This window comes from Phoca vitulina, unplaced genomic scaffold, assembly GCF_004348235.1.
Source record: "Phoca vitulina isolate PV1807 unplaced genomic scaffold, GSC_HSeal_1.0 scaffold9, whole genome shotgun sequence".
NCBI lineage: Eukaryota > Metazoa > Chordata > Mammalia > Carnivora > Phocidae > Phoca > Phoca vitulina.
The window spans coordinates 35,504,554-35,523,273 of NW_022589712.1; the positions used below are offsets into that span (position 1 = coordinate 35,504,554).

The 18,720-nt window shown below is 34.2% G+C and overlaps 1 protein-coding gene across 1 annotated transcript in view; it reads left to right on the forward strand.

Annotated features, from left to right (window-relative positions):
* Positions 1-18,720, forward strand: part of THEMIS (thymocyte selection associated) — a 174,519-nt gene that overhangs the window by 70,259 nt on the left and 85,540 nt on the right. Inside the window, exon 3 of the mRNA XM_032408319.1 lies at positions 12,693-13,151. Coding sequence (XP_032264210.1) covers positions 12,693-13,151 — 459 coding nt within the window. The remainder of the gene's footprint in view (positions 1-12,692; positions 13,152-18,720) is intronic.

Here is an 18,720-nt window from a genome sequence, read left to right on the forward strand (position 1 = left end):
TGTGTTTGCCAAATCACATTCCGTAAATACTCTGCCAATTTACATTCCCCCAGGACCTAATGAAAGGACCAGTCTGACTGCTTTTTTGAATCTGCTGCTTAACTATTTATCCCTTCCCCTTCTGATTTTTAAAAAATTAACAGCTTTATTGAGCTATAATTTATATAGCATAAAATTCAGCTGTTTAAAGTATATAATTCAGTAGTTTTTAGTATCCCTGTTTTTTTGTTTGTTTTTAGCAACATGAATTTAAAAACCTTTAAAATCCTAGAAAAGGCAGGGCCTGACACAAGGTGGCAAAAGGTCACACTGTCAGCAGTGCAAGTGAATTTAGCAGGATGACAGAATAAAAAATGTATAGAAAACAAATATATACAAAATATGCACATAAACAAATATGTATTTATATATAGAAGAATATATAAACTCAGTCATAACTTCCCAATTATAACCATTTAGAATTTGTAAGAATAATCTATTTAAAATAGCAAGGTAAAAGCATAGAACAACTAGGCTTAATATTTTTATAACCTAGTATAAGAAATATTAGAAAACTTTAACTTATGATTTACTTATTTACTTAAAAATATTGTAAAAGCTTACCTATTTATTAAAAATAAAAAGACATTTTAGGTGCTTGAATCAGAAAACTGAATATTTTGTGTGTGTGTACAAATTGCACATGAATTAATTTGTAAGATTAACACAATGGTAAACATAATTCCCATATTATAATCATAGTTATTATTATGTTGGCTCTTAAGAAACTGATTCTAGGGCGCCTGGGTGGCTCAGTCGTTAAGCGTCTGCCTTTGGCTCAGGTCATGATCCTGGGGTCCCGGGATCGAGTCCCACATCGGGCTGCCTGCTCAGCAGGAAGCCTGCTTCTCCCTCTCCCACTCCCCCTGCTTGTGTTCCTGCTCTCGCTATCTCTCTCTGTCAAATAAATAAAATCTTTAAAAAAAAAAAAAAGAAACTGATTCTAAGGTTCATTTGGGAGAATGAACAAGTGAAAATATCCAAGAAAATATTTTAAAAAACAAAACAATAAGGGAATATTTATCCTGACAATATTAAAACCTATTATGAAGTTATAGTAGATTATACTGATTATTACTTATAGAAAATCAAAAGTTGAATTAATTAATAGCAGTGGTACTAGTTATAGAAGCATCAGAGCAATGCTTTGAATTTGACTCTAGTGACTGAACTTAAGCATTTGTTTATAGCTCTGAGGTAGACCTTAATATAGAGTATTACTTTCTATTTGATGAAGTTGGTACTGCACATCTGAGGTTAAGGAAAGAGTTATTTAGTAAATTATTGTAGTATGGTTATCAATTTAGAAAACAATAAATGAAATTGGATCATCATCTTAATACCACATAGCAAAGGAAAGTTGAAGTAGATGAAAAAGTTACATTTTAAGTAAAACTTTTATTTGAAACAAGTTTCAGATTATAAATATAGTGAAAAACCATAAAAAAACAATGTATTTTATTACACAAAATGGAAATTCCTGCATATCAGAAAGTAAAAACAGTAAAAAAAAAAAAAAAAAGGTTAATAACAAACTGACACAATTTCCAAAAGACTAGATAGCACTAAAACATAAAATGAAAAAAATCAATTAAATAGTCTAGTATAACACTAATTGGGAAACACTAATTGGACAATGGACAGAAGAAACTCAGATGGCTTATAACCACATATAAATTCGTTTGGAGTCAGTGTAAATTAAAATAATAATGACAATTTTCCATGTATTTGTTAACTAAGCTTTATAATTATGATAATAAAATTGAGAAAGATACTGTCAAATGGTGACTCTCAAACCCAACCGAAGGGTGTATAGAATGTTATAACCTTTCTGAACATAAATGTGATACTCTGTTTTGAGAGCCATCTGCCACTCAATTGGGAAATGTCTCTTTTGTGCATGTACAGAGATAGTGATTGATGACAGAGATACACTTATGTCCTGATCCCTGGTCTCCTGGATCTAGTAGTCTGCCTGCAAAAGGGCCTTTTATTCAGTGGTTCCACATATTAAACTCTAAGGGAATAATCATCTTAGAATTATTTGTAATAGCAAAATAATGGAATCAATTTAAATGCCCAATAGTGCAGAAAAAGATAAGTATGATACATTCCTTATGACATATTACAGCCACTGGAAATCATATTTATGAAAAATACTTTAAAACTGAGGTTTAATCATGGTTCAGTGTTTAATGAAATAAGTGGAATCCAAATGAATGTATATGATATAGTTTCAATGTTGTTAAGACACTTGTGTCTCTGCCTATCAATATGTATGTCAAAATTGAAAAAAAATACCAGAATTTTAAGACTGGATGATCTCCTTGATGTGTTTTAGTGCATCAATTTATTAATTTCCTTATTTATAGAGTTAGGAAATAATCAGTGCTCTTTATGTCATAAAATTCTTCCAAGAAATAAATAAATGAAATGAAGTGATCATTAAGTGCATACTACAAACATTGGTCTATAGAAACTACTCTATGATTTTAATTCTTCTTATTGTTAATCTTCTTATCTTTTAAAAATTTAGAGGGGCTCCTCTGTTTCATGAGACCCAGTATGGGGTTCTTAAGAATTTCAGCTCTATCTTCCTTATTATGAAAATAACCTTTCTGGCTTTTGGGGGCATTTAGTCTATTATTCTTAGTTTTTGATGGTGTGGTTAGTTTTCATCTTTTTCTCTCATATTCTGTGTCTCTTTGCAAAAGAAAGAGAAGTTAGGGACTTTCATGTCTAGGCTGCTAGATAGTGATATTTAAATTCCTCTTGATGGCATATAAACCATATAAAACTCTTAATTCATTTATCTTCACTGTCTAAAGTGATCAACAATAGCATGTCCAGTCTCTCCAGTCTTTCCAGCAAGCTACTGTCTGGGCCAATCTCTGAATAGCCTGGGGCTGTTCCACAGGCCTTTCCTGCACCAGATCTCCCAATACTCTAAGGAGACTCATCTCAGAACTTCTTAGGAACTCTTGCTGACTAGGTACCAGGTCAGATCTTCTGTATGGGATCTAGCAAGCTGTTCTCGAGAGCAAATCCAGTGGGCGTAGAGGTGGGCTAACCATCTGAAGAACCCATTGCCAGTTTTCAAATTCACATCATTCAGGTTGCCTTTTTGTTGCCTAGTAATATGGAAGCAAAAGGATGTGCCTGGGAAGGAAACGTTCCCTTTTTATATGCTGGCGAATTTAGAAAAAACAAAGTTCCGTTTTCTTTATCATGCAAATCAAAATCTATTTAAATCATAAGCTCTGAAATCCATTTAAAACTTATGGTTACATCAGGAAATTATATCTCTTCCTAATTTGAATTTAATGTAAACTGATTTTTAATTGTTTCATGTAACCATGAGTAACAGATATTTTTGAACACTGCATGGTAAAAATCAGCAAATATGTCAGACAAAGCACAACATTAAAGGAAATACCACAGCATATGTTGACAGTTATAGAAGGATTGCTGCTGTTGTCACCCTTCACACCAGAATAATTTTTTCAATATTTACCTCCCATGTGTAGAGAGGGAAACATATGGGGCTTTACATAATCGTAAGCATAAACAGGTGGCTACTTAGGTACATTTAATTTGCAGGCAGCAGCAATACTGAAAAATGCAATCAGCACCACATGGCTCCCCAATTCCTTCCACTAACATTCCATTAGCAAAATTAAGATCATTAAAATAGAGGGAGGGTATACTCCTCAGTCAGTTGGCTTCGACTACCTTTCAGGGCCATGAATAAAACACATTTTCAAAAATGCCTTGGCATTTTGCTGTTTCTTTTGTTCAAGGGAACTTCAGCAACTGTATAATGTGTACCTTGTGAATAACTACAAGCAGCACAATATTTGCATTTAAAATGTGCTTACATCTCCCTATAATCTGCTCATTATGGGCATAAAATTATGGTGGTTAAATTCTAAGCAATTTGTCAAAGCATGGGGTCAGACAAACTCTTCAGAGCAAAGACAGTCCACCTTAAGAGGTCACCTAAGGCTCATTTCCATATTCTAACACTCTGGCAAAATCCGTAGAAATGATTGTTGCTAGGATTTTTTGCTCAGTCTGTGTCAGATGCTAAATTGTAGATTCTCTCATCTGATTTGATCCAGATTGGAATATTTACTTTGTCCTCTTTGGCCCTGTAAATACTAATCTCTCTGACCTTATAACCATCCTACAAAGGTTTAGAATTCCAGAATAAAAGAAAATAAGGAGAAAGAATAACTGTTATTATTATTTTGCTTTTTTGGTGCTTGCTATGTGTATGTGTGAAGTATTGTCAGTATTGTCTAAACATGTTACACGTATCAACTCATTTAATCTTCACAATGACTTTATGAGGTAGATGATACAATTTTCTCCATTATGCAGAAAAGGAAATTAATTGTGGCCCTGGAGGGTGTAAGTTCTTGAGTTTACACAGTGATGAAAGGACTGAGCCAGAAGTAAACCCAGGCTGTTGAAATGAATAATTAACATTTTTAAAACCACTCCATTTTACTACTGGGATAGTTGTGTATTGCTCGCCCTGCAAATTCTATTGCCTAAGGTCACCCAAGGCCAGAAATAATAAATGTGTAGTATTTTTGAAGAACCTCCTAAAAAAAGCCTAGTGAGAGATTTTGAAGTGGCTGAGGTCTGTGGGGTTCTTTCCGTCCCAATGCCTCTGTGTGTCTTCCTAGAATACAAGGGGCAGTGTTCTGCACAGTCCAGGGAGCTGTGCTCTTGCCCAGGTTTATGAGAAGTTCTCACATTCTCTCTCCTCCCCCTAGTCTGTTACTTATCCTCACTGCTTGGGGGAGAGAAAGCTTTAACATGAACAAGTATGTATGACACTCTGTTAGTAACCTTAGATAATAACAGAGCTTTAGACATAGATGTCAAGTTATATCATTTGATTTCAAGACCTAACATTATTAATGTAAATTATTTGTTAAACAACCCAAATGTGTTAAATATTATGTAGTTACTCCTTTCAAGGAGTTTAAATGTTACTGGGAAAAGACGTTTTTTGCTTGTTGGCTTTTTTGTTGTTTTTTTGTTTTTTAATGCAAAGTTTGAACGAAAAAGGTAAAGATGAATCGAAACGTTTTATGATTTATTCTTTTTATCTCCAGGTGAAAGAACTATTAAAAACTGCTAGTAGCTATTATAGACAATTTTGATCCCATTGTAAATGTAAAGGCATTCAAACACAGGAATTCTACAGTCTCAATCTCATCTAACATTTAACAAACGTGGTCACCATCTTTGATATGGCCCCTGCCCTCCCAAATACTCAGTATTGCTATGCAAAATTTTCTTATCATGAACTTGACTTTCTTTAACATTTCTTGTTTCTGCTGTTCTGTCAAGACTCTTTTGTCTTCTATCAAGATTCTTGGAGTCACTCATTTGTTGATGATGTTATTATTATTATTATATATCTCAATACTTTGCTCAAGAATTTTGAGTTTTTGCTTTGGTAAGGTATTTCATGCACCCCATATCAGTCTGAAGTTGGATAAAGATGCTTGAGCTAGAATTTCTCATGGAAATACTGGATTTGGGGTAGTCTTGAAAAAGGTACTTTTTGTAGGATATGCTGACCTAAAAAATGTCTTGGAAACATAACAAAATGATAGAAAAGCCACAGGAGGCATGTGAAATGGAAAATCTTTTTAGACAAGTGTAAAATAATGAGGATGTTTAGGAATTTGACTGCAGAACAGAGTGCAGTTAAAATTTTTAAAGAAGCAGAAGCACACACCCACAAAAATAAGTGAAATGCACTTTGCATCATTGGCAGAGAGACAAGACACATAATCAAAATTTGTAGTGGTCTGATTCATCTCCAAATATTCTTCTTCACATAGCTCAGTTAATTAGAAATTTTTGAACATACATCTCAAATATCTATGTATTTATTCAAAATTGTATGTGCGTCTTTGACATATCTTTACTTGCACTTTGAAGGCAAGTTTCTTTGTAATGATCGTGGAAATGAATCCACATTTTGATAACTTTGAGATGATAAAGAAGTTTCAACCATTTTTTATATGTTATTAGAGTATCATTGTCTTACCTCAAAATATGGCTAAAGAAAAGTTTGAGTGGGAGTAGAAATGTCAACTCTTTCATTTCTTTGTTGTTCACCTGTGTTTATATTAGTTTTATTTTCAATACATGGTTTTTTTGCAGGATGTGTTTAAAGGCATTTATCCGTTTTGTGAGAATTACTTTCTTTAAAAACTATAATAATGTATTCTGAAAACCCACTTATATATGGCCAGGTGACTTGCAGCACACTGGGAGTATGAGCCTGTGTGAGCAGCATGGTCAACCCCTTCATCCCTAAGTCTCCCTCACAGGCCTCACCTAATCTACAGGCACCCGGCCATCTGACACATGGACAGATGAGACTAGTGCCAGTCAACATCTTAAATATCAGTGAAGTTCACTTTCTTACGTTGCTTGATTTAAAAAGTTCTAGGACTTTCTGCACCCAAAAAGAAGGAACCTTCTTCATTAGCTAATGAAAGGCTGGACAAACAGTTTATGATTTACAATAATAATGAAAGAGTGAAATGTGTAACTCTGTGATTAAGCCCTTGAACTTTAGAGAAACAAAAACCTACTATGTATCTTGTGAGCTATGGGGTAATAGAGGATTTATGGCATCTCTTCAAACTTTCATGTTCTTTCATCTGTGAAATGTTTGTGTTTTATTTGTAGCTACCTTATACTACAATTATGAAAACGAAATATCATACATGTACATTTCCAGCACATTCTAAGCTGTATATTTTAATAATCCTATTTTTTGTTTGTTTTTACATTTTATTTTTTCATCATGATAAGTGTACTATTCAATCCCCATCACCTGTTTCCTCCATCCCCCCACCGACTCCCCTCTAGTAACCATCAGTTTGTTCTCCATAGTTAAGTCTGTTTCATGATTTCTTTCTCTCTGTCTCTTTTTTCCTTTGCTCATTTGTTCTGTTTCTTAAATTCCACATATGAGTGAAATCATATGGTATTTGTCTTTCTCTGACTGCCTTATTTTGCTTAGCATTGTACTCTCTACCTCCATCCATGTTGTTGCAAATGGCAAGATTCACTCTTTTTTTATGGCTGAATAATATTCCAGTATACATATACCACACCTTCTTTATCTGTTCATCTATCAGTGGACACTTGGGCTGCTTCCATAATTTGGCTGTTATAAATAATGCTGCTTTATACGGATGCATGTATCCCTTTGAATGAGTATTTTTATATTTTTGAGGTAATTACCCAGTAATGCATTTCCTGGATCATAAGGTAGTTCCATTTTTAACTTTTTGAGGAACCTCCATATTGTCTTCCACAGTGGATGCACCAGTTTGCATTCCCATCAACAATGAAAGAAAGTTCCTCTTTCTCCACATCCTCCCAACACTTTTGTTTCTTGTGTTTTTAATTTTAGCCATTCTGACAGGTGTGATAGCTCATTGTAGTTTTGTTTGTATTTCTCTGATGATGAGTGATGTTCAGCATATTTTTATGTGTGTTTTGACCATCTGTATGTCTTCTTTGGAGAAGTGTCTGTTCTTGTCTTCTGCCCATTTTTAATTGGATTATTTGTTTTTTGGGGTGTTGAGTTGTATAAGTTTTTTTATATATATTTTAGATACTAACCCTTTATCAGATATGTCATTTGCAAATATTTTCTGCCATTCAGTAGGTTGCCTTTTAGTTATGTTGATTATTTCCTCTGCTGTGCAGAAACTTTTTATTTTGATGTAGTCCCAATAGTTTATTTTTGCTTTTTTTTCCCTTGCTTCAGGAGACATAGCTAGAAAAACATTGGTACAGCCGATGTCAGACTTTCCATCTGTGCACTTGTCAAGGGCTTTTATGGTGTTAAGTCTCACTTTTAAGTGTTTAATCCATTTTGAGTTTTTTTTGTGTGTGTATGGTAAAAGAAAATGGTCTAGTTTAATTCTTCTGCATGTTGCTGTCTGTTGCAGAGACTTTTTCCCATTGTATATTCATTCCTCTTTTGTTGAAGATTAATTGACCATATAACTGTGGGTTTATTTCTGGGTTTTCTATTGTGTTCCATTGATCTATGTGTCTGTTTTTATGCCAGTACCATATTGTTTTAATTATTACTGCTTTGTAATATAACTTGAAGTCTCAAATTGTAATACCTCCAGTTTTGTTTTTCTTTTTCAAGATTGCTTTGGCTATTCAAGGTCTTTTATTGTTCCATACAAATTTTAGGAATGTTTGTTCCAGTTCTGTGAAAAATGCTGTTGGTATTTTGATAGGGATTGTATTAAATGTGTAGATTGCTTTGGGTAGTATAGACATTTTAACAATATTTGTTCTTCCAACCCATGAGCATGGAATGTCTTTCCATTTCTATGAATCATCTTGAACTTCTTTCATCAGTGTTTTTATACTTTTCAGGGTATAGGTCTTTCACCTCTTTCGTTACCTTTCTTTCCCCTCAAATACAGTACTGTGATCATTTTGATGATATATCTGTAAAATGTGAGTAATAGAATTTATGTGTCTGTACACAGTCTTTTGAGGTCTTTTGAGGATTTTCTCATACGTAGCAATATATATATATTGCTCTTTATCCTTTGAGTAAAGCACATAAAATCACCACTGTTTTGTGTGTTCCCCTTTTTGCCTCTTAAATATCTGATTAGTTGGGACCCAAAGATTCCAGTGAGTCAGTGTATATAACTTTGTATATAACACAGCTATATTATTGCCTACAACAACAATCTGGTGCTACTGTCTTGCTCTTGGCATTCTTAGGTGGTGGCTGATTCCTCCCCCTCTGTCACAGCTCAGCTGTTATGCTCTGTATAGTGAAATTTCAGGCAGGAGTGTTGCCTCTGGCTTTTATCCTACCGTCCACTGTAGAAGATGTGTACATATTTCGTGCTTGACACCACTTACCTCTCAACAGATCATCCGGCTTAACTTTAACAAAATAGATAGTTTTTGAGTGAATGGGAAAAAAAATTATGACTGTTACTGAATGTTAATTTTTAATCTCTTAGATATTCCAGGGAAGAGGGAACCATAGGATTTGGAATTGGGATGTTGCATTTAACAACTATGATACTTCCATAGTTTGGGATGTTGCATTTAACAACTATGATACTTCCATACTATGATACTTCCAAGGTTTTAGAGAACAGACTATCTGATTATTTACACTGTATTGGGACATTACTTTCAGAGAATTAGTAGGCAAAGTTCACTCTAAGATTCCTTATCTCAGAGATGAAGGGAATATATTTGGTTGGAACTGGGAAAGCAAGCTAGAGTTCAGCCTATGAAAAAGACTGTGAAATCCTCATGATGATCTTATGTTATATATATTAAAGAATATTGTGAGGGTGCCTGGCTGGCTCAGTTGGTGGAGCATGCAACCCTTGATCTCTGGGTCATGAGCATGGAGGCTACTTAAAGAAAAACTAAAAAAAATAGAAGTAACTTAAAAAGAATATTGTGATATACAGTTGGAAATTTTAATTTTTAAAATTACTCCCTATTTGGGTGGGAATTGATGAGATTTAAAAAAAGTAGAAAAAAATCTGATGAGCATAAATTATGCACAATGAACCAGGAACCTACTCTTGTTCTTACACTGGAGGTCTGGAAAGGCTGATTCATGTAAAGGGAGAACTGGCTAATGAGACCCATATATATATTTTGTGAACTGGAATAAACATGTTTTCCTGAGCAATGTCCTCGTAAGTTATATGCAGGATGGGGAGGCAGCCTACTATGGTGGCAGGAGCATAAGACTTGGATGTCAAAGGTCTGATTTGGGATTCTAGAGCCATGACAATGAAAATCATGACCATTTTTATGTCCTTCAGTAATAACATTTGTTTTATTGTCCTTAAAAGATTATTGTCAGGATAAATGATGCATGAAAAAAATCTTTCAAACTTGTAAATTTCCAAACAAATTTCAGTTTTTACTACTAATAATAATTACAGATCATTAACAATTGGTTAAAATTATAAGCTCTCCAAAAACTTAAGATTCAGAGATAAGATCTTAAAGACTAAATTTACTCATCAGTTAATTTTCAATAGATCAATAATTGCATTTCCTTATAATTTTTATTTCTCAAGTGCATGCTCTTTATGAATAATTTCTCCTAATTTAAAAGTAATAATATCCATTTTAATAGGTGACAATAAAATTTGGAAATTGAAATATATTTTCTTTCTGCTTCTTAGCTTACTTTATGAAGGTTACATAGTGCCTTATTTTATAATCACTCTTATGATCACTCAGCTCCTGAAATGTGGGTTTTTTTTTTTTTTTTGGAAAAGTATCAAATTATATTTTCTCCAGTATAAAACTATTGTACTCTTTGTGAAAAGATGGAGGAAAAATTGATGAAGTTTAAAGCTGATCAGGCTTATGGTACTTTATTGTGAAATTGAACTTTCAATATGACATCATATATATAAACTTACCCTAGTTTGTATAGTATCGATTGGCTGTTTATAAGGAGGGACTCTGGATTGGCTGCAATAGTAGATGAAGAAATAACTTAATCAAAGATAATTTCCTGTGTCTACCACTTAGTATGCTAAACTGTGTACTTAATCATCTTCTAAGGGAAAACACACAGATTCATAGATTTTTCTTGCAGTAGAGACATTCAACAAGACAGCTCTGAAGTATGTGATTAACTTGAAATAATGGTGGCCCTTAGGGTTTCAGGCTTTTTCTACTTCATAACATTTTAGGTCTGTTATTGCCTTAGGTGAACCCAATTCCTCAAGAAAGAAGATGCTGAATTAATTCTTCTGTGACATGTCATCAATATATCTAGAATAGAAATAAAACTATGTGTCTCTACTATTTATGAGATTCTAGGTAGCTATTTTTTTTAACATTTCACAAAAATTGCTGAATTTTCTAAACCCTGATAATGATTGTGGACTCTTAAAAACAAATCTTCACATACAGACAAATGAGATTAAGCATATGTATGCACACGCGCACGCACACATATGCACAAATTCATGTACTGTGCAGAGTTCAAGAATATTCTTTTATTGGATTTTCCCTGAAACAAGATCTAATAAAATAAGTTCTTTTAAAGTAAATGTTTCTTTGCCTTACTGTCTTCAAACACACCATACAGTGAGTGAACACTAGTCAATTTCTGAAACTTTTCAGGACAGATTTCACATGGTACCTTACTTTTTGCCAGGATTGCATCACACACACTTTTTCAGGATGTTTATGTCTGAAAATAGCTCAAATCCTTTTTTTTTGTTTGAGCAAAGATCTACAAAAATAACTGACCATAAATCTTTGTATAGTAACCCAGAATAAACATGAGATATTATAATCTGGTTAATAATGATTTGATATATAGATGAATTTAATTGGAATATATTTGTTGATTAAACTAATAAATGATTTTTCAAGTTATATTGAATTCTAGTAAGATTTTCTCATTGTCTAATGAGTATCTAGCAAGATAATCTACTTAGTTCATGATAGTATATAATATTATCATTCATTTACTTTTGTGTTAAGAAAGCAATTACCTAATTTTTTCTTTGTTCTTATTTTCTCTGGAATTTATTAAAACCTCTTCAATAAATTCATTTCTGAATATGCTACAAAGCAGATGTACCAATAAAATAAAAGTAATTTAAAGAGAATTAAACACGCACGCCTAAAAAGCTATATCTTAAACAGCAAAAATTCATTATATTAGTGATTATCCCAATAGTATTAGAGGAAAAAGTTTCTAATAGTGAAACTCTGGCAAACTTAGAGAAGCAATGAGAAGAATGATGTATCACCAAGAGTATTCAATCTGGAACTACCTAACCTGGCATTTTCCAAGGAGAGTTACATGGAACACCAATATATCATGGATGGTATATTGTAATTTATTAATACATGTTTCCCCAAGAGTTTATAATCAGAATTTCAAAATTCTGCATGTTATATTCTCTTCTTGTGAGTTGCAATGCATCTAAAGTTTCTGAGAAGTATTTAATTGGAAATATGTAGGTATTTCTTACTGTGGTAAAATGCACATAATGTAAGATTTACATTCAAAAATGTACAATGCAGTGTCATTAAGTACATTCACAATGTTGTATAACCATCATCACTGTCTCCTTCCAGGTATGTAACTTTGTGATTGTTAATTTGACCATGAAACAGTTTTCTTCTGGAATATCTTTTAATTTTGGTACATCCAGAAAATATAGTTATGGAAACACCGATCTAATCCAATCTTCTCAATTTAAAAATTGAAAATAGAAAATGTGATTTTGAGAGAGTAAATGCCTTGCTCAAGATTACACAGGTAGTTGGGATACAGCCAGTCAGTATCTCATTCATATTTCCCACTTCCAAGAACAGGGGCTTTTCTATTTCCAGGTATTTTCCCCTTGTTTCCATTGGTGTTGCCTGGATCCGATGATCCAGTAATCTACAAATTATACATTACAATTTGACCTAGAAGAATTCAGGATTAAAACAAATGCATTACTTTTTAAAAGCTACATTGTACTTGTTTTATAACTCTCTCACTGTGATTTTAAGAGAACTTTCATTGTAAGAATTCTATTTAATTTATATAATTCTTCTGTTCTTAGGTCTTTTTAAGATTGTGGCCGATAAAACTCCATACCTCACTATGGAAGAAATAACAAGGACCATTCATATTGGATCAAGTAGACTAGGGCATCCTTGCTTCTATCATCAGAAGGATCTAAAACTAGAGAATCTCACTGTAAAACAGGGTGAGCAAATCATGCTCAACTCAGTTGAAGAGATCAGTGGAGAGATAATGGTGAACTGTGGAGTGGTAAGGAATCATCAGAATCACTCGTTTACTTTGCCTTTGTCACAAGAAGGAGAATTCTATGAGTGTGAAGATGAACATATTTATACCCTAAAGGAGATTGTTGAATGGAAGATCCCGAAGAACAGAACACGAACTGTGAAGCTTACTGGTTTTTCAAATAAGTGGGACTTAACAAATCCATTCCCTAAAGGCTTTTATGGTGCTCTGATTCTCAAGCCTGTTTATGAAATTCAAGGTGTGATGAAATGTAAGTATCCACTGGGAATGATGCTCTATGAGGGTGAGCATTGTGGGGTTTGGGAAGGAGGAAGGCTTTAGAGTTTGAAGAATGCGACCCTGTCCCTGACTTGTCCTTTAAACCCACTAAGAGTTAGAGTCTCATCTATAAATAAGTAAACCATGTATTTGGTGCAAGGATCAAATGGAATAATGTATATAAATACATACTGTAAGTTGTGTGGTGCTATCCAAATGTAAATTGCGGGAATTGGCAGGTGCAGACAGGTTAAACTACTAATTTATTTCTATCACTGCCAGTTAAACATGGTCAGAAAAGAACTACTTTTAAATATTGAGCATATTTAGTTAGAAAGAGGCTTTCTTGTATGAAGGTGGTCAACAAAGTGATAAAGATACAAAGTTTCCTTAATATATCCCTTACTGCTATTTTTTTTGATAGCCTTTTTTTTTTTTTTCCTTTTTTCCAGCTACCCATCACTGGACATAAATCTTATTAGCTGGGAGTATCTCTGACTTAAGGGAAAATGATGTGACAAATTAATTCACACATAAGTGTGTTTTAATATGTGATCTTTATAGAATTATTTGCATTTAAAAATAGAAGTAGTTAGGGGTGCCTGCATGGCTCAGATGGTTAAGCGTCTGCTTTCGGCTCAGGTCATGATCCCAGGGTCCTGAGATCGAGCTCCGCCTCGGGCTCCCTGCTTGGCGGGGAGCCTGCTTTCCCTCTCCCCCTACTGTTCCCCCTGCTTGTGCTCTCTCGCTCTCTCTGTCAAATAAATAAATAAAATCTTAAAAATAAAATAGAAATAGCTAGAGAGAGCTTTGTTACCCTAAAGGAATTAATACTTCGAATTTTCAAGATTATGGCACATAAGTGGGCAACCATGGAGCAAAGAGTTCTGTATGCAGTCAAAAGTCCTGGATTCTAACTCTGGGTCAGTAACTTAATAGGTGGGGACTTTGGTTGAGCCATTTAAACTGTCTTTGCAAAGGGGATGATGATACCTCTTTTGCCTACCTCTCAGAATTGTTTTGAGAATGAAATAAGAGTATATTAAGGTACTATACATAATATACTTGAGGAAAAGGCAGTATGTAAAAATGTTTGGTCAAAGGCTATCCCTGGGATACCTCAAATTCTCTTTATCTCTGCTCCTATAAATATTGTTGGTAGTTGGTCACTTATATAAATATGAAAAAACTGATGTGAACCTTTGAGTAGGTTTTAGAACTACATGTTAAATTTTGTTACATGTAAGTAATTTAACCAGAAATTAATTAATTCCTCTGAATTAAAGGTACAAGTAAGGTACAAATTCCACTCAAGTAGCGATTATATTTTAATATTGCAAAAAATTGAGGGCACAGCACGATCATTTTTTAATATGACAAAATATGGAAGTCACAGCAAATTTTAGACTTCACATTAGTGTTTTGTTAACTATCCCAAAATGTGTAATTGAAAGTGATAATTGAGTTCTCCTCACTTTTCATAAATAATAGATAAAGCATTTTCTCATTTTCAAATTTGTTAATTTTTTAAAACCATTGGCATCTCCTATCACACAGCTGCAAATGTAGGCCAACCCAGAACCTAAGCACGGGAACAAGGTGGTTACTGCATTTAATGAATTTAGATTAGGGATCAACAAAGGCTTCTCTGAGGAAATGGCATTTAAACTAAGACCTGGAGGGTGAGTAGGAGATAATCAGGCAAAGAAAGAGGGGACAACATTGGAGGAAGTGATAGCAGTTTCTAGGAAGGCAGGTAAGCAAGATATTGGAGCTCAGTGTAGCTGGTGTGAGAAAAGGGAGGACAGGTTGAGACAAATACCAAAACATGCGGTGGGGTAGTGGAGTCAGTCATGGAGAGTCTGGAAATACATGTTAAGGGGTTAACCTTTGTCCAAAGGGCAAATTAATAAAGGGTTTCAGTGGAAAGAACAGGGTCAGAGGACTATAAGGAGACCATTGGGTGTATGGCAGGATATTGGGGGGTTAGTACAATAGTGGTATCAACAGGGCACTTGCTCCTAATGGGTATTTAAGAAATACAATCAGCAAGATTTGAAGGTCTAATGGAAGGAGGAAAGAAGTCAACCTGATTCCCAGGCTTCTGGCTTGATCTACTAGTTGGATGATGATACAGTTTACTAAATATAAACATTGATAGATGAACAGGACATATTAACACAATTGTTTAGATGGACTTATATGTGGTTTCATGCTAACCAAGGTCCCAAGAAAGTTTTTGGTTGAAATAAAGTCCTTTCCAAAATATTTTAGTCTAATTCCCATTCTTTAATGGTATTAAAATTGAATTTTGATTTAAGTTATTTTGGATCTTTAGTTTCTTAGGGATTATTTTAAACATTAGTTCTTTTTCTATAGCAATTTCAGGACAGATGCTGTATGGCACTCCTTTGCATGTGTACTGACTGCAGAATATTCCCCAGAAATAGAGGACAGGTGTCCAACACAGAAAGTCCAATTTTAAAAATTATTGTTGTAGGCATTTTTCTTCTAAATATAACATGTAGGCTATTTTATAAAATCAATTGTGGTCTTGTTTTACATTATTCTTTCTAATATTAAAGATTCAAACTTGCCTTGAAGTCAACGGCATATTGCTTGCTAAGTTACTTTCCGAAGGTCTTGAGTTCAGGCATAGTTGAAAACCCTCTTGTCTCAAGTCCTCCCTTTCTCAAGTGACAAGAAAAAGAATAGGTCTGAGGCAGGGATAGAAAATTTTAGAGAAACCTTAGGGGTAAAAGCAAGATGAAAAAGATTGAGAACTATAGGAAGTTCTGAAATAGTGATTTGCTGAAAAGAGAACATAATAAATAGGGAAAGAAGGAATATAACATATTCTACTCCTGGTGTTAGGTTTTTAATATGTTATTGATGTAAACATTTAGGCATCATAAAGAAGTAGCAGGACATGTTTAAATGAAATATCAGTTCCTGGAAACTCTTGGTCATAATCCTCATTACAGGCCTGAAGCCCCTCTGACTCTCACTATACATTTCATGATTTGTAAAACATTCTATCTCTTTAGAAAATAGATATAAATAACCACCCAAGACCTTTAACTACTAGTCTCATATAAGTCATAGTAAGATCTGTTTGTGTCTTTCATTGGAAGATAAAATTCATGTTGTGTGACAAATGAAATGCATAATATTTACAAATGAAAAATTGAGTCCGCTATTTAAAGTTGCTACTAAAAATCAGAAATCTTGCTTGTTAAAACTTTTTAATTGTGTTATGTTTTGATGTACAGATTGATAATTACTTCTCCCCTAATGAAAATTTCAAGAGTTGAAAAGCTGCATTTCATTTTAGGTAAAAACCTCATGCCTTCCAAAATTTAAGGGTACAGTTTTTGCTTAGATACATGACATACCAACTCATTTATAAGCTGAGGGTTGAAATCACACGAGCAGAAAGGTGGTATCAGAAAAGCAGTATCTGAATATTGAATAATAGGTGATAAATCAATAGCAACCCCCCCAAACATTGATCTTTTAGTATTCTGAGACTTCTTTTTTTTTTAATTATGTTATGTTAGTCACCATACATTACATCATTAGTTTTTGATGTAGTGTTCCATGATTCATTGTTTGCATATAACACCCAGTGCTCCAGGCAGTACATGCCCTCCTTAATACCCATCAGCGGGCTAACCCATCCCCCCACCCCCCTCCCCTCTAAAACCCGCAGTTTGTTTCTCAGAGTCCATAGTCTCTCATGGTTCATCTCCCCCTCTGATTCCCCCCCTTCATTTTTCCCTTCCTTCTCCTAATGTCCTCCATGCTGTTCCTTATGTTCCACAAATAAGTGAAACCATATGATAATTGGCTTTCTCTGCTTGACTTATTTCACTTAGCATAATCTCCTCCAGTCCCATCCATGTTGATGCAAAAGTTGGGTATGCATCCTTTCTGATGGCTGAGTAATATTCCATTGTATATATGGACCACATCTTTATCCATTCGTCTATTGAAGGGCATCTCGGCTCTTTCCACAGTTTGGCTATTGTGGACATTGCTGCTATGAACATTAGGGTGCATATGGACCTTCTTTTCACTACATCTGTATCTTTGGGGTAAATACCCAGTAGTGCGATTGCTGGGTCATATAGGGTAGCTCTGTTTTTAATTTTTTTGAGGAACCGCCACACCATTTTCCAAAGTGGCTATACCACCTTGCATTCCCACCAACAGTGTAAGAGGGTTCCCCTTTCTCCATTCTTTTATTTTATTTTAAAAAATAATCTCAATATTTATCAAAGTCAAAAAAGTCAAATAGTGGTAAAAGGATTTATTACAAAATGATCAGCACACCTTATGCCCTTGACCATTCCCAACTTTTCCCCACATTCTGCTACTTCAAGGTAACTGCTTTAAATATTTTGTACTTACTTTCTTGTATTTGCATTTAAATTTCCAAATAATAGAAAAATAGTGCTATTTTTCAAGGCACTGACTTTATACAGGTTTAGAAGAACAGTAATCCCCTTCATGAAGGCTCCACCCTGGTGACCTCATCAAATTCTAATCATCTCCCAAAAGTCCCACCTCTTAATACCTCACTCTGGGGAGTAGGGCTTCAACATGTGAATACTGGGGGATGAAAACATTTAATCCATAACAGTGTTGTCCTGGGACTTCCATTTAAAACCACCTGGGTGGTCCTGTTCTTTGACTGTGATAGCAATTTTTAGTCTGGAAATTCAGATATTTCATTTCTGAGATAATTTCTTTGATAATTTCCTTTCAACTATATTTTTTTCTCTTTTCTCTTTCTGTAACTTCTAATCTTTTGTTGAAGCTCCCATACTGATCTAGGACTATTTTCTTCCTTATTTTACATCTTTCTTGTCTTTGGTTTACCTTCAGGGAAAATTCCTTAACTACATTTCCAACTGTTTTAATGAATTTTTAATTTCAGCTATCATATTTTTAATTTCCAAGAGTTATTTCTTACATCATTTTTTAAATGTTACTGTGTTCTTGTTTTAAGAATGCAATATCTTATCTCTCTGAGAATATTTTATAATTTCTTAAAGTTTTCTGTGTTCCTTGCATTTAACTGCCTCTTTTGGGCATTTTTAAAAAAAGGTTTGGGGCGCCTGGGTGGCTCAGTGGGTTAAGTGTCTGACTCTTGACTTCAGCTCAGGTCATGATCTCAGGGTTGTTAGAGCCCTGAGTCAGGGTCCATGCTTGGCAGAGCCCGCTTAAGATTCTCTCTCTCCCTCTCCCTCAAAAAAAAAAAGAAAAAAAAAAAAAAGTTTTGGTCTGTCACTCTCATTAACTGTTTTCCTCAAATGCCTGGTGATTATTTGCCATTTGTTCATACTTATATCTGAGACACTTTTTTTTTTTTAAATTTACAAGTGAGGCCCTATTTACATACAAGCTCTTTGTTTCTGAATTTTAGGTTTCACTTTGCCAGCTTTGTCATCAGAGCATTCCCTAAATTCAGGCTCTGTGAGCCTTTCCTCTAGGACTTGTTCAGTTTCACCTGAGAAGAATCTTTCTGATTCCTTGTGGAGCTTCTGAAACTATTG